Source organism: Lemur catta, chromosome 19 (genome assembly GCF_020740605.2).
Source record: "Lemur catta isolate mLemCat1 chromosome 19, mLemCat1.pri, whole genome shotgun sequence".
NCBI classification, from domain to species: domain Eukaryota; kingdom Metazoa; phylum Chordata; class Mammalia; order Primates; family Lemuridae; genus Lemur; species Lemur catta.
The window spans coordinates 22,229,795-22,255,617 of NC_059146.1; the positions used below are offsets into that span (position 1 = coordinate 22,229,795).

Sequence of the window (25,823 nt, forward strand, 5' to 3'; positions counted from 1 at the left end):
TGTAACCCTAATTTTCCTGTATCCCAGTCATGATAGCAGCTTATATCAAATACACTTTACATAGAATATGGTTAAAGTGATTGCCCAGAAACTGCAGTTTCCTCTGGTGTAGATGCAAACCTTCTGGGAAATTTGAAAAAGACTGACTGCCAAGTGTAGTTAGATTTCGTTGAACCCGGCTGAGAATGACTCTGAGAAGCAAACAAATCAGTGGATTGTCTGCCTTCTCTCATACTGAAAGATCGATACAGAAAGAGCAGCTTGGTATTTTTTTCTCTTACAGCTATCAGCAACCTCCGAGTTTCTTCATTCAAATCACTCATTCGAATCCTGAAAAAATATAGAGGGAGAATTCTGTTAATACAGCAGTTATATTTCACCTTTGTCCCATCAATGACTAATTCCCTATATGTCATCCTTTGGGCATTCTTAGGAGTGTCTATCTTGCCACCTTGGAGGAAAGAGGAAAATCTCTCGACTAAATACCCTAAGACAGAGATTTCTCCATTAAGCATTGGAACATAAGGCAAGAATTCCACTGGGAGAACTGCTTGAAGTTTATATTAATAGTAATGACTGTTAATGTGTACTCTGTACTTTGTAGGCATATATCATCGTATCCTCACAAGAGATGAAATCATTAATGATTTTATGGATTCCAACACTTGGGGTCAGAGTTTTCAACTAGAATCTATTTACATAGCTGGAGAACAGAGGCACACTTACTCCAGAGCCCATGCTTATAACATTTAATTTCTTCAAATTAAGGAGGGAGATTCACAGTCACTTTTATTTATCTTGTGCCCTCTCTGTATGTAAATGTTCCAATTAGCATGTAGGTACAAATACCTTTATAACCTGAAATATGTTCATTTTTTTCAATTTACTTTCATTAAGCACCTACAACATTGAAGGGAATAATATCCCTGCCACTATGGAGCTTATATTCTAGCAGTTGGAGTTGGACAATAGACAGAATAAACATGTTATATGGTACATTAGAAGATAAGAACCCTGCAGGAAAATAAAGACAATAAGGGATTTGGAAAGCTCAAAATATTTGAATGGGTTTTCTACACATCTGAAAGTTTGACTCAATATCTGTCTTTATTATAAAGTGTCATTTGGAGAGCATAAGGGAAAATGAACTCATAGAAGGGTCCCAAGCACATTGAATCTATGTTCTGAATTAATCTTTAAGAATTCTGAGATAAATATTCCCATTTTCCATTTGAGAAAATTGAAGGCAAGCGGAAAATGAGCTGTCTTGCCTGTACTTGATCAATGGGTAAATCCTAGATGTGTATACTTTGTCTATAATTGAGTGCTCAGTAACCTGAATATTGCTTTCCTTTAAGAAAATAAAGCACGTAGAAATGGAATGCTAGATATTGCCAAGATTTTCTAAATATGTGGACAAAGTGTGAATGGAAATTGTGGTAGGCAGCTCCTAAGATGGCTTCCAAAGATCCTCACCATGTGTCAGTTATACCCTTGAATAATTCTCTCCTTAGGTGTAGGTGGGACCTGTGATTTACTTCCAGCCAATGGGCAAAAATGAAATGTCGCTTCCTTGATGAGTTTATACAAAATTGTTACTTCTGTCTTGCTAACCAACTCACTTTATTGGCTTACAAAAATTGATGAAGAAGGGTCTACATGGCCAGGAACTGAGGGTCTCTTCTAGCCAACAGACACCTAAGCACTAAGATCCTCAGCCCAACAGCCCTACAGGAGCTGAATTCTGCCAACAACCATGTGATCATAGAAGCAGATTTCTTCCTTCCAGTTGAAGCTTTGGATATGACTCCAGCCCTAGATGCAGCCTTGTAAGAGATCCTGAAGATCACCAACTAAGCCATGACTGGACTCCTGAGACTCACATAGGCTATGAAATAATAAATATGTGTGTTAAGTCCTAAGTTTGTGGTGACTTGTTATGTGGCAATAGTTAGCTGACACAGAAAGGAAGAGAATCCTTACTTTATGAGAAGGAATTTAACGAGTTTGGAATGATGAGATGGCAGACTGAGAATTAGCCATTTTCTTCCTCTAGTAATGAAGGACACAACCAAGCAGGTGAAAGTAAGAAAATGGAAAATATTTAAAGATATGGAAAAAAAAAAGTTCCTGAAAGTATAACAAGTAATACCAATTGTCACCTTTTACTCATCATTGAGTACATACTTTTGCTTTAAGAACTCAACATGTATTCTCAATCTCCCAACAGGAAAGAGTATCTTTTTTGGGTCTTTTTTTTTTTTTTTTTGGTATTTGAAACTGGCAATGCATTTATCATCATCTCATATGCCTTAGATTATCTCAACACAGACTTGTCTCCATCACCAAGGAAAACAGCATCCAACTTACCCAAATGCCTCAAGTACACACGCTGGGTGTCCCAAGCCCTCAACAAGTTTTCTAGCTCCTTCATTACCCAAATCATTTTCAGACAGATTGAGTGTTTTCAGTGTTTTGCTGCTAGTGAGAACAGAGGTGAGAGACTGACAGCAGGCACTGGTTAACCCGCACCCTTCTAGCCTGTAACAAGGAAACACACAGGTGAAATAGGACTCCTTGGGGAGAAATGGCAGGCAGCTTAGATGCGCATGAGCTAGATGTTTACCAAATACTTCCCTCCACAAGTTCTGGACAAAAGAACAGCATTTCAAACAACAGACCATTATGTCTGAGTTTTTATTTCTCAATCCAGATTCTTTCCTACCTATCTTTTCTTCCACTTTTCCTAACTCCAAATAGGGAACTTTCTCCTTTTACCTACCCAAGAGTCTCCAGCTTGCAGTTTGGATATTTCAAAGCACGACATAGCAGCTCCACTCCTGCATCCCCTATGTTATTATACCCAAGCTCAAGCCTCCTCAGGTGCAGATTATAATAAATAAGAGCTGCTGCAATATATAGGCAGATATCGCTGGTAAGAAAACAACCAGACAGCCTGGAAAAAAACAAACATAAGCTAGAGTCATGACCACCTGTCTCAAAAGTTTGATATCATGAAGTGCTAAGTGTTCTTGGACCCACCTCGTGATGTTCATGAAGGGACTCATTACAGAGACAAGAGCAGTGTTAACAGCTATAGAACATTTACAACATACCAGGCATCATTCAAAGATCTTAATGCATATTAACTCACACAATGATCACAAGGCTTGCATCATCCTGATTTTACGAACAAAAAAACTGAAGCCAGAATGTTTTGAACATTTTTGTCCCAGGATGTATATAACTAGAAGTCATATTCCTGTATCTTTGTGATACTGAACTTGGGTTCTGAAGAATTATTTTGGGCAAACTCTTCTGACATTCATTCTTCTACCTTCCAGTACTCATGTCAAAGACCAGTGTTACTGAGGAGAGCTAAATTTACTGTTTTTATGATAAAAGTAATTATGCCACGTGATCCTTCTTCTCATTTAAAGTAGGCAAAGTCCTGGCAACTGCCCACATTCTCCCAGGAGATCTGCCATCTTGTTTTCCCCACTCACATCTCCCATGTCTAATTCTACAGTTCTACTTCACTGCCTCACCACAGTGGCATGGCAGGCTGTATCTGTGCCAACGCCTTTGCATGGGCTATTTGTTCTGCTTGGAATCCCCACTCTGGTGATCTGCATGACTCAGTTCCTACCCTCCTCCAAGTCTTTGCTCAAATGTCCCCTTGTCAATGAGGTTACCTTGACTAACCTTGCTTAGAGAGGGGAAAAATCACTATCAGTGCTCCTGATCTATTTTAAATTGAGAAAAATTTTTTTCCATAGCACTTTTTGTTGTCTGATGCAGGGGTTGACAAACTTTTTCTGTAATAGGCCAGATAATAAACATTTTAGGCTTTATGGGCCACACAGCCTCTGTCACAACTACTCAACTTTGCCATCACAACACAAAAGTGTTCATAGACACCCTATAAATGGCTGTGTTCCAACAAAACTTTATTTATAAAAACAAGCGGAGGGTCAGATTTGCCCTCTGGATGATAGCTTACTGACCTCTTGTCTAATAATACATAACTTACTTACATCTTATTTTCTATCTCCGCCAGTGCCAATGCAAGATCCATAAGACATGGATATTTGTTTTGTTCACTGATGTGTCCCAGCCACCTAGAAGAGTGCCTGACATTTAGTACACATTTGGTAATAATTTGCATAATTAGATATGGAAGCAGATTCTAGAAAAATCCCAGGTTTATTCTTTATTTAATAGTTATGGGGTATTAAAAATGCCAATCACATCCATGTTTTCAAGCTTAGAGGGAAAGGAAGTAGGACAAACACAGGGTTTAATATGTCCTACGAGGGCTCATAGAAGAGGAACCTTCCTAGGTTTGGGAAGGCAACAGACAGAATGCACAGTCGTACTTAAGGAGATTCTTGAATGATGACAGAAGCAGCATGTTTAGAGTCTACAGCAAGATTCAAAACTACAGCCTGAGCGCCAAGTCCTGACAACCCTACGCTTTGTAAATGAAGTTTTGTTGGGACACAGCCAGATCCATTTGTTGACATATTTGTTCATGGCTGCTCTTGAGCTATGGTGGAATTGAAGAGTTATGACGGGGACCTATGGCCCGTGAAGCCCAAGATATTTACCATCTATCCCTTTACAGAGAAAGCCTGCTGACCCCTGTTCTAAAGCATTGTGTGTATTTTTCTCAACCTTCTGGGTACAAACTAACGGCCAAGAAAACAAAAAGGCTTATTTCATTTTCCCGAAGGCAGCTTCCTATAAACCTCCATGCCCAAATAAGCAAGATTGTAGAAGGAAAGGATATCCCCAGAATTTCCTGTTTTCCCCCTGCCTATTCCCAAATCAAAGCAAATGGAAACATGGGTTTACTTACTACAAGGCAGAAATAAATTTGAAATAAATAGTCAGATATGGTAGTGTTGATTACATTCTTATATAGTGTGTTAAGCACATCAGTTCAGCAGCTCACAAGCTAAAGTGTTGCTATTTTATAAACAGGCGATGATTTTATGATCCTCAGGTTCTCATATTTCTGAGCCAAAGACAGACATTCGAGGTAGAACATTAAAAAAAAAAAAAAAGACTTCACATTTGATAAGTTCAAAGAATAATAAAAAATTTCAGACAAGTGATAGCTCATCACCTGAGAAAATATGAGAAAGTTGATTAGTACCATTGAGGAGAGACACTCAGAAGGCTGTAGAAGGTTATTACTTATTTCTTCCTGGAAGCTTGGTCCAAGGCCATTGGATCATGACTAAGTCACCTTATCAGAGAAGCACGTCTTTGGCCCATAGTCGTGGCCTAGATACGCAATCTCCCCCCATGTGCACCAACACACCCCTTTTCCAATAAAGCTATTTCCCAACAAAGATGTCCCTGTGATTGCCTACCCCAAAAGATGTTCCCTTCCCCATAAATACGTAAGCCAGGTCAGGGCTGAATCTTTAGGCCCCTTCCCCCGCAGCCCTTCTACACAGTATGCCCTGCTGGACCTGGCCCAGGCACCCCTCTTCACCCTTCACCCTCTGCATGGTGAAGGTCTCAGGGATTTTGTGGACGCTGACCATTCTCAGCTAGAAGGTTTTGCCAACAAACCTTACTGTGCTACCTGTTGTTGGGAACACATGTTGTCACATCCTTTATCACCCACGACACCATTGCTAGAGTCTTATTTCTGTTGCCAACTTCACCATGCAAACCCCTCACACGTCAGGGACGCCATCATCCAATAGAACCATGGAGAGACTTACTCTAGCTCCTGTAATCGACATTCCGGCAACGACAGGGGAAAAGTCAAAGCCAATACTCCATAGTTTTGTAAGTGATTCACACACAGGTCTAGATGTTTTAGAGTTTTGCTGAGCATAAGGAGTTTCGTAATGTGGACAGAACAACGTTCAGTGAGACAGCAGTAGAATAACCTGTGTGGGGCCACAAACACAGAAAGAGCGAGTTAGTGACACAGTGACCACCTGGAAAAGGCTCAGATGCCATCACCCACCCTGAATCCAGAAGTGCCTCCATGCCTTCTGCTGCCACAGCCCAACACATCTCTACCCATGACATTCTTACTGGGAAAAGGAGATATGAACTACCCAAGATAGTGCAGAGGGTAAAATACCAGAATGGATAATATGGAACAGGGCATGAAAAAAACAATCAAACTCCCACTAACTGGATCATCTTACACAAGTTACTTCTGTGACTTGGTTTCCTCATTGTTTGTTAAAGTGTATTTTTTTTGGTTTAATTTAACCCTAAAATTCTTATCAGTTTAAAAATTGTGATTCTAAAAGAGCTACCTTGCTTCTTACAAGGGAATATATGAACTGTTGAAAATTTTGGAGACAGTAAAGGCAGGAGGCACACCTAAAGCCCTCGGGTTCTAGAACTGTAAACCCATGTGGTGGTGTCCAGTTTTTTATGTTCAGGTTTAATTTGCTACCAATATTTGAAAGTTTACTCGTTTCCAATCTGGATTTCCAGCCTCTCTATTTTAAGAAGTTGGTAATGAACACACTAGATCATGGTTTCCACTGGGGGGAGGAGGTAGACTGGACCAGGGATCGCAACATCAGCTCCTGCTCTTACACAGTCTGCTGCTGTGGCCCAGGTGCTGCATTCAGAATCTCCTTCCCACATATGCAACTCTCTCTCCAAAGCCTTAAGTTTGCTAATGTTGTGACCCCTGTTCTCCAGACTTGGAAATACAAGTGCATGTGGTGGGGGAGGGGGAGAACACCTAAATTCATTTTTGCCAACATCATGCTGCAAATTAGTTGTTAATCCAGAATATTAGGCCGGGCATGGTGGCTCACACCTGTAATCCTAGCACTCTGGGAGGCCAAGGCAGGAGGATCACTTGAGGTCAGGAGTTCGAGACCAGCCTAAGCAAGAGTGAGACCTGGTCTCTACTAAAAAAATAGAAAAAATTAGCCAGGTGTGGTGGTGTGAGCCTGTAGTCCCAGCTACTCAGGAGGCTGAGGCAGGAGGATTGCTTGAGCCCAGGAGTTTCAGGTTGCTGTGAGCTAGACTGATGCCACAGAACTTTAGTCTGGGCAACAGAGTGAGACTGTCTTAAAAAAAAAAAAAAAAAGATCCCAGAATATTAACCCAGACCTGTCCAACTCCAAATATCAATGCCATACTTTCAGCTGTTGTGCTCTATTGCCCTTTTCTTCTCCATTGTTCTTTGACCACATGCCTAACATTCAAACCCAGGTCCGAACTCCTATGTGGTGGGCTTGTCTAAGTCAACTTACGTCAGTGACTCAAGAACACAGTCTGGGTGGAGCACAGCATCGCACAGTGTTCTCGCCCCATCGTCCCCCAGGGGATTGTTGGCTAAGGTCAACTTTTTCAGATTCCTGCTGCTGACCAGGATCGATGAGATTTCTGCACATGTGCTGGCTTGCAAATTACAGTTCACGAAGCTGTAAGAGGAACTCAGAGATGAAATAAAGGCCTCTCAGTTTTCTAAGCCATGCCTTTTTAAAATAAAATTGGCCCCAACCAAGCGAGATGACAGCTACTAAGAATAGGAAATAAATGGATCTCTCTGCTTCTACTCTCAGCCAACACTAGTTCTCAGAGTTCAAATTTGGGTGCAGGTGCAGATTCAAGATGGGAGTTCGAGCAGGCAGGTCTTCACCCTTCTGCATCCATCTCCACGTGGTCCCCAGTGGCATGTTTCAGAACTGTCAGGTATCAGGCCACCTACCTGATCATGTGATGTGTGTGTGCCACCCACATGTAAAACCTGGTCAAGACCCTCAATTTTCTATCACATATGCAATGACCTCTGATGGTTTTCCACATGGTCTACGATGCCCTGCATGATCTGGCTTTCAATGACCATCTGACTTTATCTCCTAACTTCTACTCATTGCTCACTCTGTCCCATCCACCCTGATCTCCTCACTTTCCCTCAAGTCCACCAGGCACATTCTTGCTGTAGTGGCTCTGCTTTGACCCTTGTCTCTACTTGGTGATCCTTCCCCAGATAGTTGCGTGGTTGGCTGTCTCCCCTTCCTTTAGCTGGTCATTCAACATTCATTTCTTTAATGAGGTCTTTGCTAACCATCATTCAATCGACTAATAAATATCATCTACCATATTTTAGGCATTGTGCTAGGCTCCTGGGATACAACAGAGAACTAGAAGAAAATGATGGAATTCTAGCAGTGCAAAGAAAGGACTGAATATGTAATGCACCTAGCCAATGGTCAGTTCCATGTAAGAAGTAAACAGAGTGAATGGAGAGAAAGGAAAGGAGGTATTCTACTTCTGTGAGGAGCAGTCAGTGAGAGAAATTCTAGCTAATAAGGTGGCATTGGAGCAGAAACCTGAGAAACAAAAGGGCAAGCCCTGAAGAGAGAATTTCTGGCAGAAAAAAAGGGTCCGATGCAGGAGCAGGGCTAGTGTTTCAAAGACTTGTGACAAGCGCAGTACGGCTGCAGCATGGTGTATGTGCAGAGGATGGGTCAGAGGGTTGACCAGGGCCACACACGGTGAAATTACGTATTCTATTTGGGATAAAAGTGGAAGCCACTGAGGATTTGAAGATTAGGGGACAGAAGAGTTGCAAGATCTCACTTGAATTAAGAATGAAATGGAAGTTGCTCTTCTACGCTCTTTTCCACATAACAGGTGAAGGTAGGAACAGGGAGAACAGGTAAGAAGATGCGGAAATAGCTCAGGTGAGAGGTGGTGGTTTGGTCTACCATGCTTAGAAGCAGAGGGAGCAGGAAGTAGTCAGATCCATTCTAATGATAGACCTGACTAATTTGTTTAAGCCAAGCTACTTGAAAATCTGTATTTAAAACACCTATTAAATATCAAAATAGATACGTTTAGAAGTCCATTGATTGAGTCTGAAACCAGAAGAAATATACATTTGTAAATATATGTCTCAGAGTCTACAGTGTAGAGAGGCTACTTAATGTCATGGATGAGAACTCATATTTGTTGAGAACCACTTAGAAACATCCCAGATATTAGTGCTCAGGAAGGTAAGAAATACAGGAGATTGAGAAAGAGCAACTGAAGTTTGGGGAAGACCAAAGGTCAAATGAATAATGTTTCAAAATGGAAGGAGATAGGTGGGGTTAGGGGAGGGGCTGACCACAGAGTGGCAGCAAAGTTGGGATTTTGCCAGGAGAATTTGAAGGAAAGAAAGGATATTGAGTGAGAAGATATAAGGCAATGACTACAAAGGACCACAGAATTCAAATTGTTCGAGAAGGAAAGGGAAGGATGAGGGAGGAAAATGACAATGGGAAGCTGCTTGTCGAATGACTGAAGGACCCAGTAGGATTTAAGGGTGGGGGAATTGCTTACAAGACAGAGTGGCTTGAGAAGACAGGAGGTGCTATTGGAACATGAGGTGCTTGACATTGTGAGCACAAGTGAAACGTAGTTATTGGAGACAAGGTCTAGAGCTGTGTTGTCCAGCACTGAAATCACTAGCAAACATAGCTACTGAACACTTAAAGTATGGTTAGCATGATGGAGGAATGGGAATCTTTATTAAATTTTTCATTTAAATTAAAAATACAAGTTAATTCTCAATTTTGTTCTTGGAAAACAGTATTTAAGAATACCTTGGGTATGTGAATCAATTTTTTTCAATTGTAAATTTTATGAAGTCACAATAGAGCTCAAATGTTTCCAGTGAAAATTTACCATCAGAATGGTGATGTTCTATGAGTATAAAATGCACACTGGATTTTGAAGTCTTCATACAAAAAAGGAATGTAAAATCCCATTAATTGTTTTTTAATATTATGTATTGATATCATTTCATACGTTGGGTTAAGGTTTTATTTTTAAAAAGTTTCACCTGCTTCCTTTTAGTTTCTAAATGTGTCCCCTAGAAAATGTAAAATTACTCTTGTGGGTCAGCTCACATAGCATTTCCATCCGACCATGTTTCTTTAGGGTTTGACCAGGGTGGCTCATCCCTGAGAATGAGCAGAACTAGATTTTTAGAAAAATTAAGTCCCGGGAGTGAGAAGACAAGTGATAGAAAAGATCGATGTAGAAACTCAGATCAATCAAAATGACTTGGGCGATGCAAAAGTGAATATGTAACCAAAGCGTTTATAACCCCATAATTTCTGAAATAAAATAAATAAATAGGAATATTATTGGTTACAGAGAAATACACCCTCTGCTGAAAATCTTCAAGGAATGAATGGCATCAAGGATGGGTAACAGGTGGTATTCTCTGAAGAGCACTTCTACACACCAACACCTGGCCATCCCCCTCATGCACATCGAATATCCGGCCAAGCAACGACTCACCTCAGGTGCTGTATGCTGCATGTTGGACCACTCAAGATCTCACGCAGAAGGGAAAACGTGTTTAGGGAAATGGGCATACCATTCAGGTTCAGTAAGGTCAGGTTCCTGTTATGAACCATAGACCTGAACAAGTTGTCAAATTCAGTATCAGCTGAGAAATGTGACAACCTGCAGAAGATAAAATGGTAGGAAATGTCCAGTGAAGGTTGCATACCATATGAACATCTCTGCAATTGTTCCTGCCTGCCCTATTTCATTCTAGAACAGATTATGAGTGTTGATCATTTCCTCACATGCTGCTCTCAGTCGTAGGTTGCCTAGTGAGGTCAGGGGACTTCCACTCATCCCAAGGTCAGGCCACGCTGTTGGCTTTGAAATCACCCTCTGGGGTCTTTATGATGTGTTTACTACCTTGACCTTCTTCAAAGCAGGACCTGTGAGTAGGCCATTAAGAAAATACACACGCTCACATGTAAAATTAGCCATGCTTTTCTATATTATGAGAGAAAAGGCCATAATATGTTGATGGGCCATACATCCACAGGATCTAGCACACATTAACAATTCAATATTTCGTTGGGGGGAAAAAACAGTGGGCCCAGAGTCCCTGAGTGAACCACCACCACCGCTGTCACCCAAGCCAGAAAGAGATTTTCATGATTCCCTTGAAAGTGGAAGCAAAGTATCAGGGCAACATAATGGTCATTATCTCTTTATGGGTCATCTGGAGAGAAGAGAAGAGAAGAGTTAGGAATCTACAACTCAAAGTTAAACAAGAGAAATGTGAAAAGGGCCTGGAAAATTGGCCAACCCCCAGAGAAATGACTCAGGATTGAGAATTCTATGACAAACTCAAAGATAGAACACATGGAGAGTCCTTTTAACTTAATTCCCAGACTATTGGTGAGTTGGCAGGAGGCTGGATGTGTCTTGCTTGCTTCTGTCTGTATTTCCAGAATGCTTTGTCCAATGATCTCTTGGTCCTCATTTTACCCAAACTACTTCCCTCCTTTTTTGCTCCCTATTGCAATGAAACTACTCAAAAGTCTTCATTCCCTTTTTGCCATTGTCTTTTCCAATCAGGCTTTGCCTGTGTTCCCCTTCCAAAACTGTTCTTGATCACCTGTGCCCTCCACCTACTGATGTTACTGGTCAGGGCTCAGTCTTTACTCTCCTTGGTTGAACAGCACCCTCCAACACAGTTGCTCTTTCCTTTGTTAATAAGGAAACTTCTCCCTTGGCTTCAAGGATGCCATGCTCCTCACTTTTCCTCACAGCTTCATGACCAGTCAAATCCCTTTTCTGGTTCCTGCTTTTCTGCCCAGACACTTCACCTTGGAGAACTCTGGGAACCAGGCCTTGAATCGTTTTCCTTCCTGAGCAACATTTCTACCCTTGATGAACCCATTAGTCCTTGGCTTTAAATTTATTTACTACATTTATATATACATATGACATTCAAATTTTATTTTAAATTCAGAAACATCCCACACTGTTATTTGGATGTTTAATAGATACCTCAACTTTACTTCAAACAACTTTAGACTGACCTACCCCAAATTCTTGCCTCAGTCGTATATCCTCCCATCTCAGTGGCAACTCTAACCTGGCAGTTTTTAAAACCAAAGATATTGGGGGCAGTCAATTCTTCCCTTATATTCTACATTCGGTCAAGGAAGCATCCTTTGCTGACATAAGGCACGAAGCTGGCGCCTCACCCACCCACATTGCTCACACCCTCATCAGATGCACAATTCATTCTCACCTGGAGGAGGCTAACAGCCTCCTCTGAGCTCCCTGAGTCCACCTTGGCTTTAGGATCTGCTAGTCTTAGTGTAATACCAGAATGAGTCTCTTAAAATGCATATTCTGACATCTCTGCTCAAAAGCCCTCAAAACTCCTCACCCCACTCCAGAAAGTCCAGTCCTGATGCTTTTTATGAGGCCTGTGATCTTGACACACATTCCTATGAGCTGTTTTCCTAACACACTCTGCCCCCCACTGCTGTAACCATGGGAGTCTACGAACTTCTCTGAACACACTGAGTTTTAGTTCCATGGACCCCAGGGGATAATCAGTAGTTGTTTATTGGCTCATTTCTTGACCTCGCTCAAGTCTGTTCAGATCTCACTCCAACCTACACCCTCAACCACCACTCTTCTTTAGAATAACTCCAATTTTTACTATTTCTCACTGCTTCCAAGAACAGAGACTACTTCCTCAGTCTCCCTTTGCAGTTATAAAAAGCTGTGTGATGACAAGATGAACAGGTCAATGAGATGCAAGCAGAAGTGACACAAGGAAGAGTTCTATAAAGTCTCCATCAAGAAAGCTCCTGAGGCTCAGAGGTGTACCTTTCCCTCCCCTCCTCCCCCTGTGGCTTCCTGCCTTGAGGCAGCCATGATCTTAGTCACTGTGGCCCAAGATCATCTTGATCATAGACATGCTAAAGACAGCTGAGGGGAAGTGCAGAAGGGGCCTAGGCCCTGATGAATCTGACCTGAAAGTATGTCTTCCATAGGCTTTCTACCTCCAGACCTTTCATGGGAGTAGAAAAATAAGCCTTATGTGCTTAAGGCACCCTTAGAGGAGGAGGGGAGGATGTCTGTTTTATATGGTTGAACATAATCCAAAGTGATGTAGATTCTTTTCACCTGGACAACTTGTGGGTCATTATTATCTGAATCAATTATCTTTTTTCTGAAAACAATACCAGGGACTTCAGGGTCTCCCTGCTCCTACCCCAATTCCCCTCATTGCATTAGGTATATTCCTAGTATTACTAGTTCTAGTTTTACTATTTATCACATGGAATAATCATTTTCTTGTGTATTGTCTTCCCCCAGAGAAGGAAAAGGAGATTACTGTTATTTTGGGGGGAATTGCTAACTTAGAGATTGGCAGAATACCTGAGTGTTTGAAGTTGACAGTTAGGATGTCCCAGGGCTTTAGACAGAAGTTCTTCTGAAATACCATCAAAGACACTGCTACAAATTTCCAGCTCCCGGAGGTTCTTCTTAGTGTGAAGTAGACAGCAGATGTCTCTCCAATAGTCGAGGCCCTTTGTTTGTCTACATAGAAACACGGGGTTCTCTAGTGGAATCAATTCAACTCCACCAATTTGAAAAATGATACACACACACATGTATGTGTGTGTGTATATATGTGTGTGTATATGTGTGTGTGTGTGTATATATATATATGTATACATATGGATATCTTTTGAGAGTACCTATTACCTGACTCAGACTTAATACCAGGCAGGAAGAAATAAAGTCTGGTCAAGTATCAAAAACAACACCCAGACCCACAAAGTTAATTGGTGATTCCACATTCAGACAAGATACAACTGAGTGCAGTGCCTTTAAGTGTGGAAACGTCACACATCTAAAAACATCAGTATTGATGATGAATGTTGAATTTTATGTGCTATTACGAGCACCCCTAATGTAATATAAGGATTACTTCAGTTAATCCATACAACAGATTTGAAGAAATGAAGTTAAACCATTGGTTCTCAACTAGGGCCAAGTTTTCCCTCAGGGGACATCTAGCAATGTCTCAAGACATTTTTATTGTCACAATTGGATGCTACTGGCCAGGGTAGAGGCCAGGGATATTGCTAAACATCTTGTAATATACAAGATACAAGATAGCCCCCCACCACAAAGAACTATCTGTCCCCCAAAATGTCAGTAATGCTGAGATTTAACCTAGAAAGCCTCAGTTTAAACTGAAACAGAGATTTTTTTTTTTTTTTTTTTTTTTGAGACAGCGTCTCACTTTTTTGCCCGGGCTAGAGTGAGTGCCGTGGCGTTAGCCTAGCTCACAACAACCTCAAACTCCTGGGCTTAAGCGATCCTACTGCCTCAGCCTCCCGAGTAGCTGGGACTACAGGCATGTGCCACCATGCCCGGCTAATTTTTGCTATATATATTTTAGTTGGCCAGATAATTTCTTTCTATTTTTTTAGTAGAGACGGGGTCTCGCTCTTGCTCAGGCTGGTCTCGAACTCCTGACCTCGAGCGATCCACCCGCCTCGGCCTCCCAGAGTGCTAGGATTACAGGCGTGAGCCACCGCGCCCGGCCTGAAACAGAGATTTTTAAAAATCACTAGTCCCAGGAGAAACCACAGTGGAAATCAAGTTCTGCATGGCCTTCAGTTTGTCTTCTTACGGTCAACAACCACTGGAATCATGGGCAGGTTTTAGGAATACAGGAAAGAAAGTAATTTTTTTAAAGACTCACCTAGGAGTTAGCTTCACAGCTGGATTCTTGTTTTCAAATATGTGTTGAAGACACAACGTAAGTTTCTTTAGAGGATGGCAGTGCTGCAGACAATACAGCGAAACCATCAAATCCGTGTGTGCGTGAATATGAACGGTAGCCTCTAAGAAAAAGCCCATTATCTCTTTCACAAGTTCTTCCTCCTGATTCTCAAAGAGAGAGTAAAACAAAGGCATGTGGTGTTCTAGTAGGATCGGATTGTTCCCCAAATGTCTCATTAGCATTAGCAAGTTCTGCCTGAAAGATGCTGCCTTTGGTAGTTGAGAGCCAAGGAACGTCTCAAGAATTTTTCTCTTCTTCTCATTAAGAAGACCAAAAATGGAAATAATTACGGGACTAAAATCATTGTATAATTCCCTTTTCTCTTTATATTTTTCCTTGGCTGAGGGGATTGAGCAAATGGGTAATACCATCATACATGCAACAGCTGCACAAAACTCCTGGATGTTCAAGTGTAGGAACTTGTAATGGTCTTTAGGGTGACTGCTGTGCAAAAGAATGTTCATGGCCTGCAACATAAAGATGTCAAGCCTGGTAAACCCCACGCCTGTGAGGTCTCTAATGCTAAAATTTAGGGTGTTGTTAAACAGTCCTTCTAAAGCCAGCAAACACAGATGGTTTAGGAGAAATAGGTGATGCCCACATTCAGTAACTCCAGTCTCAGACGTCAACGCGCTGGCAAGAAAATGGGCATATATGTCCGTGGGTGTTTGGCAGGAGATTCTGATATCTTCCCCCTTGTCCATCTGCTGCTTCAGGACAGTACACACGATCCAGCACAGGACGGGGACTTGGCATAGATCCATAAGAATTTCATTCTCGAGGACATGTGTGAAGGCTGTCAAAGCCCTCTGTCTGTCTTTAAAGAATAAGTAAAAATACTCCTGCTTGTTTTCATCAGAGAGCTCCAGGGACACGTAGCAATCTTTCTTACCCATTAATGTTTTTATGGAAGGGTCACAGTTGGGCCTTGATGAAATGAGGACCCAGGAACCTGGGGCCATCTTTCTCCTCAGCAAACTGAGGAAGAGAATGGATACCGGCACGTGCTGTCTGCTGTCACTACACAAAAGAGATTCATCCACGCTGAAGTCAAAATTCATGTTATCCAAGTCCTCAAAGATAAAAAGGAGCTTCTGGGGATCGGACAGGATGTCTGCGACTGGAGCCTGCCTATTGGGCCAGTCTTTGGAGATCAGCTGAATCAAGCTACAGTTGATCCCCTGGTTTGCTTCATGAGAAGAGAGGTGAATGATATATGAGATTGTGTCCTTCCACATCTCACCGATTGTCCACTGTACCACTGCTGTTTTTACGAACAGAGATTTCCCAGCTGCTCTATCTCCCACCAGGAACATATTAAGATTTTCTGTTGAAGAGGTGCTGAAATCATATGATGATTCAAGTGCGTAGAAAATATCTCCTATCATTTGAAAGTAGAAGCTGTAATCGACTCCTGGAAAAGGGCACGTTTCCGACACGAGTTGGAATTTTGTCCTCATGAGAGATTTGTGTGTTTCTTCGCTACCTGAGAGAGTGAGTACAGGGCAGAAGAAATGCAGGACATGGAAAAACACTGAGATGTAAAAACAGTTTCACCCTGTTTTCATGTTTACAGTAAAAGTACAGTAAAAACAAAAGATTTTTACTTACTACCCATTCACCACAAAGATATAGGTATAAGGATATTTATCATGCTGCTTTACAAGAAGAAGGTTGAGTAAACCTATTCATCCATACAATAGAATCTGCCAATCTCTTACCATTACATGCTCATTTTCCCCTTATTTAGCTCGGCATCAAGGACTTATTACTTTCTCATTTTGTGGTTCCACAGCATTTTATATAGCCTTCAGTTATAATGCTTCATTTCACATCAAGTTTCCCTCTTAGGTAATGGTTCTTGGGTTCAGGGGCTGTTTCCTAATGTATGTTTGGCTCAAAGCAGCTATTACATCTTTGGCTATAATCATTAATTTCATACACATCTTTCCTCTTGTTTTTGCATACTACTACTGAAATCCTAACCACTTAGTGAGTTACTTAAGGTAAATGAAATGATATATGGGATAAAATTCTTTATTGTAGAGGGAGTTTCATTTCTCCTGAGAATATATAAATTTGCACTCCCACTATAACAAGAAAATATGACATAAAAATATGTAAGTCTATACAGCTATGATGCAAAACTGAATCTAAATAAATGAACTCCCAGAAAGGAATAATCCCTTCCTTAGTGAGCAGATACCTAAAGATGTTTTTATCCCTGGGGCAAGGGCAGGCAGAAGAGGGAACCCCACACTGCAGCAGAACTTTGACGGAATAAGTAAAAACCAGCTAGCTATTAACAGCCGCACCGGGGCTGGTGTAGGGCACTGGAATGTGATAGATCCAGCTTTCCCTAGTGGAGATGGGCCTGATCTCACCTCCAAGACTATGGTGGCTGGTTGGTGCTGATCTAGCACATCTGAACACCCTAAGCAGCCTGGCGAAGAAAAAAGATCAGTCCTTTCAGGAAGAAATAACACTTCTTTCTCTACTGTTTTTATATATTATATATATATATATAATATATATATATTTATTTATTTATTTCAGCTTAATATGGGGGTACAAAAGTTCAGGTTATATATTTCCCATGTCCCACCCATCCCCCCGAGTCAGAGCTTCAAGCGTGATATTTTGCATACAATTAATAAGTTGAGATTCAAAGCAGTAGAAAACCATGATTCCTAATCAAGAAGAAAAGAAGTCTTTAAGTTCTTTGCCCATTTTTTGATTGAGTTCTTTGTTTTCTTGTTATTGAGTTGTTTGAGTTCCTTATATATTTTGGATATTAGCCCCTTATCAGACATATGGTTTGCATGTATTTTCTCCCAATCCATGGGTTATCTCTTCACTCAGTTATTTCCTTTGCTGTGCATAAGCTTTTTTAGTTTGATACATACACACAAAAATGTAAGTATATGAGGTGATAGATTTGTTAATTAGCTTGATTTAGTCATTCCGCAATGTAAACATATCAAAACATCACATTGTACCCTTAAAATATGTACAATTATTATCAGTTAAAAATAAAAATTTAAAGAAAAAATTCAGTGGAAGCATACCCACTTATGACCTAGGTTTTGAAATTAAGAGGTAAGGACTTTATAACAAACATTATGTATATACATGCACACACATATATAATAAACATTATATATAGAAGAAAATGTCTAAGGAAATTCGAGAGAACAGCTATGAAAAAGAGACTGCAGTGATGTCAACAAGATGGTGTAATACAAGATTTCTACTATATACCCTGTACAAAAGTATCAATTTTGCCAACTGCCTATGAATGAGAGTACCTTTGTGAGAGTCCAACAGAGAAGTTCCAGCACACTGTTTGAGCAAAAATTTCAAGAATAAATGCATTAAAGAGGATAAGATGAAAGTTTTTACATCACCCAAGTCAAACTTCCCTCAAGGCAGCATAACTCAGGGCCAGGGCTCTTAGCCTACAGTTTCCCCCATGGGAGAAAGTGAAAATATAATGAGTGAGTGTGTAACTCCCTTAGCCATGTGGGATTCTGCCCAAAATACCCATTTTTTTCTTGCCCCTCCAAGAATACTGAGGTGATCTGGCACTGCTGAGTAGTTGGAAAAGGCTGGATGCAGAGAAGAGATGCTATAAACTCTATTAGCTTCTCCTAGGACTCCATCAGGAAGCCTGTCTATGAGCCACTTATGACTCCTTCCAACTTGTCCACAGGCATCCCAAACACTCAGAATCTCACCCCACCCCACACCTCAGGCCGGCTCCCCAAGGGCACCTCTGCAGGGTGTGAGCTTCTGACAAAGACAGCTGGTTCAACCCAGTAGGATTGGACAAAGGCACACAAACTTGAACATTTCTAGGGAAAATAAACAGAATATTTTCAGCACTTAGCTCGACTTTTGCAGTTTGGAGAATGGGCACATAATCTTAAGAATGCTCTCCAGGAAGAAACAAGAGGTGTGGAATGGGGGTACCCATAGAAAAGTTCTGAGAGAGCTTTAGCCCTCACCACCCTCAGCATGTAGCTTGACCCTGCAGCCATGTGACACATACACTACCACCCAAACCCTCACCATCTCCAGCCCTAATCCCTTACTACTGAGGACTGCCTATAGCTCCCACTACCAAGGACTAGGCAGTCGGGGATGTTGTGGCCCCCAGCTACCTAAGCCAATGAGGCACCATACTCTTTGAACCCAGAGACACTGAATACCTCACACTTGGTGCCAGCACACTCTAGCAAACCTCCCTACTGCCACTCCCCATAAACAGGTTAAAGTCTTTCCTTACCAATTCCAATCCATAAAGTCTTGGAGAGATGATTACTTCTCCAAATGTGTAGATACTTGTGCAAGATTAGAAGGATCATAAAGGAACAGGAAAACACAGCAATACAAGAAACAGAGATCCACGAATGGCCTGACGAAGAATGTAAAATAGTTATTTTAAGGATACTCAGCTAGAAGAAAACAGGAGGAAAGCTCCATGACATTGGTGGTGGCAATGATTTTTTGGATGTATTACAACACCAAAAGCATAGGCAAAAAAAGCAAAGTTAGACAAATGGGACTACATCAAACTAGGAAGTTTCTACATAGCAAAGGAAACAGTCAACAAAATGAAAGGACAATCATGGAGGGGGAGAAAGTGTTTACAGACCATAGATCTGAGAAGGAGTTAATATCTAAAATACATAAGAAAGTCAATTAGAAAGATACCAAATAATTTAAGATGTGGGCAAAGAAATTGAATAGACATTTTTTCAAAGATGACATACAAATGGCTAAAGAAATATGAAAAGGTGCTCAACATCACTAATCAGGGAAATGCAAAAATAAAACTACAAGGCAATTATCACCTTATACCTGCTAGGATGGGTATTATCTAAACGACAAAAGATAAGTTTTGGCAAGGATATGGAGAAAAAGGTACACCCTTGTACACTCTTGGTAGGAATGTAAATTGGTACAGTCATTATGGAAAACAGTATGGAGGTTCAGCAAAATTAAAAATAGAACTATCACATGATTCAGATATTCTACTTCTGGGTACATATCCATAGGAAATAAAATCACTATCTTGAAGAGATATCTGTAATCACCTGTTCATTTCAATGTTATTCACAATAGTGAAGATACAGAAACCACCTAAGTGTCCATTGACATGTTAATGAAGAAAATACATATGTCATGGAATATTATTCAGCCTTAATAAAGAAGGAAATCGTAACACTTGTGACAACATGGACAAACCGGGATGACAATATGCTAAATGAAACAAGCCAGTCACAGAAAGAAATACTGTATGATCTCATTTATACATGGATTTTTTTTTTTAAATGGAGTTCTTTATTTCAGGACATGCCTACCTTGTGATTGAAAAGGAGATCAACCAATCAGAAAAAGTTGAATACATAGAAACAGACTATAAAGGTGGTTATCAGGGACTGGGGATGGGAGAAAAGGGGAGATATTAGCCAAAGAGTACAAATTTTCAGTTATAAAATGAATAAGTTCTGGAGAGCTAATGTACAGTATGGTACTATCCTTAATAATGTATTACATATTTGAACTTTGCTAAGAGAGTAGATTTTAAGTTTTCTCATCCCTAAAATATATGTGAGGTGATGGATATGTTAGCTACATTGTAGCCATCATTTTACAATGTACGTATATATCAAAACATCAAGTTGTATACCTTAAATATTAATATATACAATTTTTATTTATCAATTACACCTCAATAAGTCTGGAAAAAAGCTATGGAGGAAAAATGTGTAAGAATATAAGGAAAATTTATGTCCTCAAAATGGAGAATATAAACAAAAAGAAAATCTGAGAGAAAAAAATGTTTGGATTTTTAAGTAAATATATATAAATAAAATAAATATATAAATTTGATCCTAAGGATTAAATATATAAATGTGAGTGATTTTTTTTAAAAAAGAGAATGATCAATATTGAGGTGCACCCCTATTAAGCTCTTGAACTCCAAGGATAAAGAAGAAATCCAATATACATAACCTAAACTTTTGTACCACCATAATATGCTGAAATAAAAAAAAAAAAAAGAAGAAATCCTTTAAGGATTCAGCAAGAAGAAAACATGAAAAAGTAAAACTTTTTTTTTAAGATTTCACCAAAAATATTCAATGCCAGAAGACATAGAAGCAACTTACACAATATAATAAGGAGTAACTGAGGAGTACTATGTCCAGTTGTCATTTGTGTATAAAGACATCCAATTAGATTTAGACATAAAATTAAATCAAGGAATCCAGCACCCGTGATTTTTTTCTTGGGGCAGAAATGGAGTAAGCAACAATGAAGTCCAGTTAACTAAGACAGTGGAATGAACTTCTGGCACATCAGGGATAGTGGTATGCAATAAGCTATATGTAGGCTCAAATACAGAAAAGAGCCCAAACAAGAAGGCACTTGTGATCACCATCAAGAGCCAATATTATGAACCTTGGCACCATGAACATAATAAGCAATGGAAGGGGAGGAGGAGGAAGATGACATAGGAAGAACAGAAACCTACCTGTCATAGCAGAGAGTGAAGCCATAATATAATATTTAATCAAGAAGATAAAGTTTTACTGACTTAATATTTTATAACTGTCTTCAATAATCAAAGGAATTTTTTAAAAACCAAATGATTTCCTCATTATAAAAAAGATCTGTAGTAAAATTTCTTTAGTTTTAGTTTACTTCTAAATTTGAATGTTCAGGTAAAAGTATCTTACTCAGAAGTCACATTGACAACCATGTTCCTACTATTAATAACCTAACTCATGTTGAGGAATAGAGTTAAATATTAATCCTAGTTACATTTTGATAGTATGGCTTGGAATGATTAATTTTTAAAGAAATTTTATTGTATGTATTTGAGGTTTACAACATGATGTTATAGGATACACATAGGTAGTAAAATTGTTACTCTATTGAAGCAAATTAGCATATCTACCACCTCACATAGTTAGTTTATGTGACAAGAACAGTTAAAATCTACTTTTTAATAAAAATCCCTAATATAACACAACTTTATAAACTATAGTCCCCATGTCATACATTAGATCTCTAGACTTGTTCATCCTTCATATCTGCTGGAATATGCAGATATTCTACTTTGCTGGAATGATCGATTTGAAGTAGCCTTGTTTCTTGACATTTTAGATAGAGAGCCTGTATCATTTCACATTGTCCCATTATTTAAAAAGCTTTTCCAGAGTTACATGTTTACTAAATATAAATGGGGTTTGAATGCCGGTCCAGGTGACTGAAGTGTGTGTGCTCTTAACCAAGGGAGTATCTAAGAAGAGGCACACGGAGATTCTCAGGTTTTGTTTCTCTTTCCCCACTGTGGACCCCCATCCAGGCAGCAGCTAGTATAAAATGTCATTTTTGAGGCACTGGGTTGTCAACCGTCCACACTACATTGGGCTTGTGACTTCACCCTCAGAGAAACAGGATGTATCAACCTGAACAAATTGCAGATACACAGTGGACTCTTCATATGAGAACAGCATTTGTTGGCTGTTAGAAAGTGGGGTAGACATGGTTTCTCCTAACCCACTGAGGGAAAAGGGCAGGTTCTCTAGTAGGAGTTACTATTTGAAGCTCTTATTACAACCCCACTTCTTCCATTAAAGTTATTCTCTCCTATCTAGATGTATTGACATAAATTAACTGTAAAAACTCTGGAAAGATATCTACAAAAACTGATAAACTGTCACCCCTTGGGAGGGAGTCCCGGAATGGGGGATGGTTTAAGATTAACCTTGCTTGAAAATGTTTATGTGAAGTTTGGCAGATAAAAATGGGTCTAAAAAGTGAAACGTATTGTATGACTTAATTTTCATATATTTGTATCTGCATAGGAAGGTCCTGAAGGATATAGCTCAAGGTTACAGGATTTGGGGTGACTTTTTCTGTTTTTACTTTTTGTATTCTTTGAATATTCTATGCTATACATTTTTTCTAAAATAAAAATAAATAAATAAATAAATCTGTAAGTATATCTTACTTATATGGGAGACGATGTGAAGATATGAAAGTCAAAGCAATTTTTGGCGTTTAAATACAATGGGCGAATGAGATGTGCTAACCAAGGCTCTCTATTGGTGACTAGGTGCTGCTTAGCAGACTTGGTGGAACCCTCTCATTCTGTGCCAGAAGTTTAAAATTGGCACCAAACCTGGATCTGGTCCATGAGATGGTTTGGGTTGAATTACAAGCCATTTTATTTGTTTGACTTAGTTGTCAGCAATTAAATGTCAAAAGTTACACCAAACACTCTAGATCTCTGGTTTGTCTTGTCACATCAGAAGATCTGGTGGCACTGGAATCACATTACCATTATCAATATCTCCAATAGTTTACTAGTTGATGTCCAATAATTTATTTGGGGCTATGACAGGAGACAACCTGAAATTTTCTTTCCTGTGAAACCAGTTGTAACTGTCTGGAAGATAAGAGCTGAGGGGTAGCAGTAAACCCAAACATACTTTTTTTTTTTTTTCCTAGAACTGGCAGCTACTTTGCATATTTTAATCACCTACCTGGCTGGGCCCTGTAAGTCTTTCCAGATGGATGGAGAATGTTGAAGGGATGAGAAAGATGAGGAAAAAAGCCTGGCATTTAGAGTCAGTTACGTTTTGCTTAAAGTCTTAGCTCTGCTACCTAGGAGACCTTGGACTAGATTCATGATCTTGGTAAGTTCTCTTAAGCATTCAGATATTCAGTTTTTCAGTTGAGATACAGAATTATATCTCTTTCAGAGGTGTTTGGTAATACTGAGTAAGCCAACGAACATGATCCGCTTAGGAGAGTCTCCACTCTGTTAACGCTTCATAATCTTTATACATAGGACCATACATTTCTTTGGCCAGATCTTACAGTTTTAGGACAAAGCTCTGTGCCAGGGATCCACTCTATCATAAGCACTTGCCCCTGGCCACTTTCATAAAAGCCAGTTAGCATGAAGGCAGAAAACAGGGGTAGAGTCAGAAAGTCCTAAGACAGGGCATAACCCACATCCAGCCCATCACTGGTCCCTTTTATGACTTCCAAGTCTGCAGACTGGCACTTCGGGGATAGAGAAGTCACTTATCAAAATAACCAAGCTTCCTGCAAACTGCCCCCGACCCCTACCCACCCTTCTGAGAATGGCCCCACTCACGGTTTCGTCTAGCGTTGATCTTCTTGCAGAGATCTTCACGACCGAGCTTTTGGAATATACTGAATGCCATATTCCAGGTGTACTGTGTCTCATAGGAGGTCATCAGTACTTTAGCCAGCTCTTTTTTGTTCCTTGCTAGGTCAACAGATGGAATCCATAGCAGTCCTAACTGCTGTATCTCTTGCTGTAGATGATTCCTAAAACTCTGAAATTGCTCATCACTAAGATGCTCTAAATACAACAGCAGGTCAAAGTCAGTAGAATCGCACTCTGCCATCCCTCTTCTCCAGTGAGGTCAAGCTTCAGAGAGAAAGGACTTTGGAGGAACAAGGAATGTGAGATCTGAAAAACAAATATAGAATCAGAATCAAACTACACAATAGTATGATTCTTTCAAAGTTGGCATTGTAGAAAATTCGTGTGGTCTGCAAGGGGCTTTTTAAAATAATCCATTAACAACAGGTCTGAACTCTTTCTGGAACAATGACTTTGTCAATCGATCTCAGTAAACTTCTAGGTTGAGGTAAATGTGGAGCATCAGTTGTGTTAAAAGGCAATGTCCTTATTGTAAAAATTACCCCTGATTGGTGAATAGTATTTAGGTTTTGATAATTGAGTATAATATAAAAACTTTGGGGAAAGAGATTTTTTTTTGTAACTGTGTCACCCTTGTGCAGCTCAAAAATCTATGCTCATGGTCTCTTAAAGGATGTGCTGTTGTATTTGAGACTCCCTTTCCTGAAATAATCTGTACAGGACTCCCATTGAAGAGCAACTGTTATTTTAACGTGCTTTATTTGTGGTCTTGTATGCTTCTGAAAAAATCTAAGTGTTAGGATATGCTCTATCATGTCTGTTGCTACATAAGTGAGCTGAAGACAGCCCCTAGGTTATTTTTTCACCACAGGCTGAAATGCATTCGCTCATAAAGCCCACTGGCCCCATACTTAAGTTTTTGTACATCCAGTTGTTTTAAACACAGCCCAAATAAGCAGAATTTTAGCCATATAGAGCCTGCCTGCTTTGCATATTCCACAAAACTGCTGCCAACACCTGCCAGCAACAAGTCCCAGGCCAGAAAGACCAGAACCCGCTACTGCCTTTTGGAACTCCCGGACCAGAGAGCTTCCCCACTGTGCCTCTGTGGGATATTACCTACACACCTAAGCCACCTCTCTAATTCCCCTCTCCCCCAGGAGGCCCCTGTCTTACTCCCCTTCTGAGTAGGCACCCACTTGCTGTAGCACCTGGACAAACCCCTGCTGTAAGGGGCATCCCCTACGTGCAAACCTGTCAAAATGCCACCCAATAAAGCATATGTGCACATGTGTCACCTCTTGTTTATCTTCTCTCTTTAATCAGCCCCTAAACCCCTGGAACTCCCTGTACCCAAGTTTCAACATCTGATCCTGACATCGTCACACAGGGTCATGTGGAATAGGCATTGCAGGTGTCTGAAGGAGAATTCATTCCAGATCCCTGACTCAACATAGCCAAGGTGCTCAGATTTTATTAATACAAGGATGGAGAGGGAAGATCTGATGAGGCACGGGTGGATGGGGATTGGCCAACTTCTCTGCGGTTTTATGGAAAATGCTTTGACGTGTAAAATAAAGGATAAGTCTTCCCTTTGAGGAGCAAATGAGTGCTGAAGGATGGCAGGTGTCTGCTCAAAGCCAAACTGCTCAATCTCCAACTACGAAATAAAGCTAACTAGACATCCAACTGCATCTGGGTTATTTGGCATAAAGAAACCACTGGTGAAGCTGATAAGATGTACCAAATGCCATACAGAGAACCACCGGTATCACAGAAACATCTGACATTGATGCCTGACTGGCAGAAGGAGGCACATGAGCTAGCAGAGCTCACATACCATGCTGAATGAAGCCTGGTGTTCTCTGTACTTTGTCCCATGTGCCTTTTCCCTTTGCTGATTTTGCTTTGTATCATTTCACTGTAATACAGCCATAGCTGTATGACTGTATGCTGAGTCCTAAGAGTTCTCCTAGCCAA

General features: G+C 40.3%; 1 protein-coding gene across 1 annotated transcript; it reads right to left on the minus strand.

The window, feature by feature from the left end:
- Positions 1 to 71: 71 nt before the first annotated feature.
- Positions 72 to 24,084, minus strand: NLRP11 (NLR family pyrin domain containing 11). The gene is made up of 9 exons (XM_045531833.1): positions 23,808 to 24,084; positions 14,546 to 16,112; positions 13,207 to 13,368; positions 10,297 to 10,464; positions 7,254 to 7,424; positions 5,742 to 5,912; positions 2,783 to 2,956; positions 2,371 to 2,541; positions 72 to 330 (listed from the first exon to the last, which is right to left on the minus strand). The coding sequence occupies exons 1-9, from the start codon at positions 24,082 to 24,084 to the stop codon at positions 72 to 74; spliced, it is 3,120 nt and encodes a 1,039-aa protein (XP_045387789.1).
- Positions 24,085 to 25,823: the final 1,739 nt, after the last annotated feature.

Coding starts and splice junctions, on each gene's coding strand:
- NLRP11 (XM_045531833.1), bottom strand. CDS start 24,084: ATGGCAGAGTGCGATTCTACTGACTTTGACCTGCTGTTGTATTTAGAG. Junction 13,369..14,545: donor GCTGTGAAGCTAACTCCTAG/GTGAGTCTTTAA, acceptor GTTTCTATGTAG/ACAAACAAAGGGCCTCGACT. Junction 10,465..13,206: donor TGTCAACTTCAAACACTCAG/GTATTCTGCCAA, acceptor TATCTTCTGCAG/GTTGTCACATTTCTCAGCTG.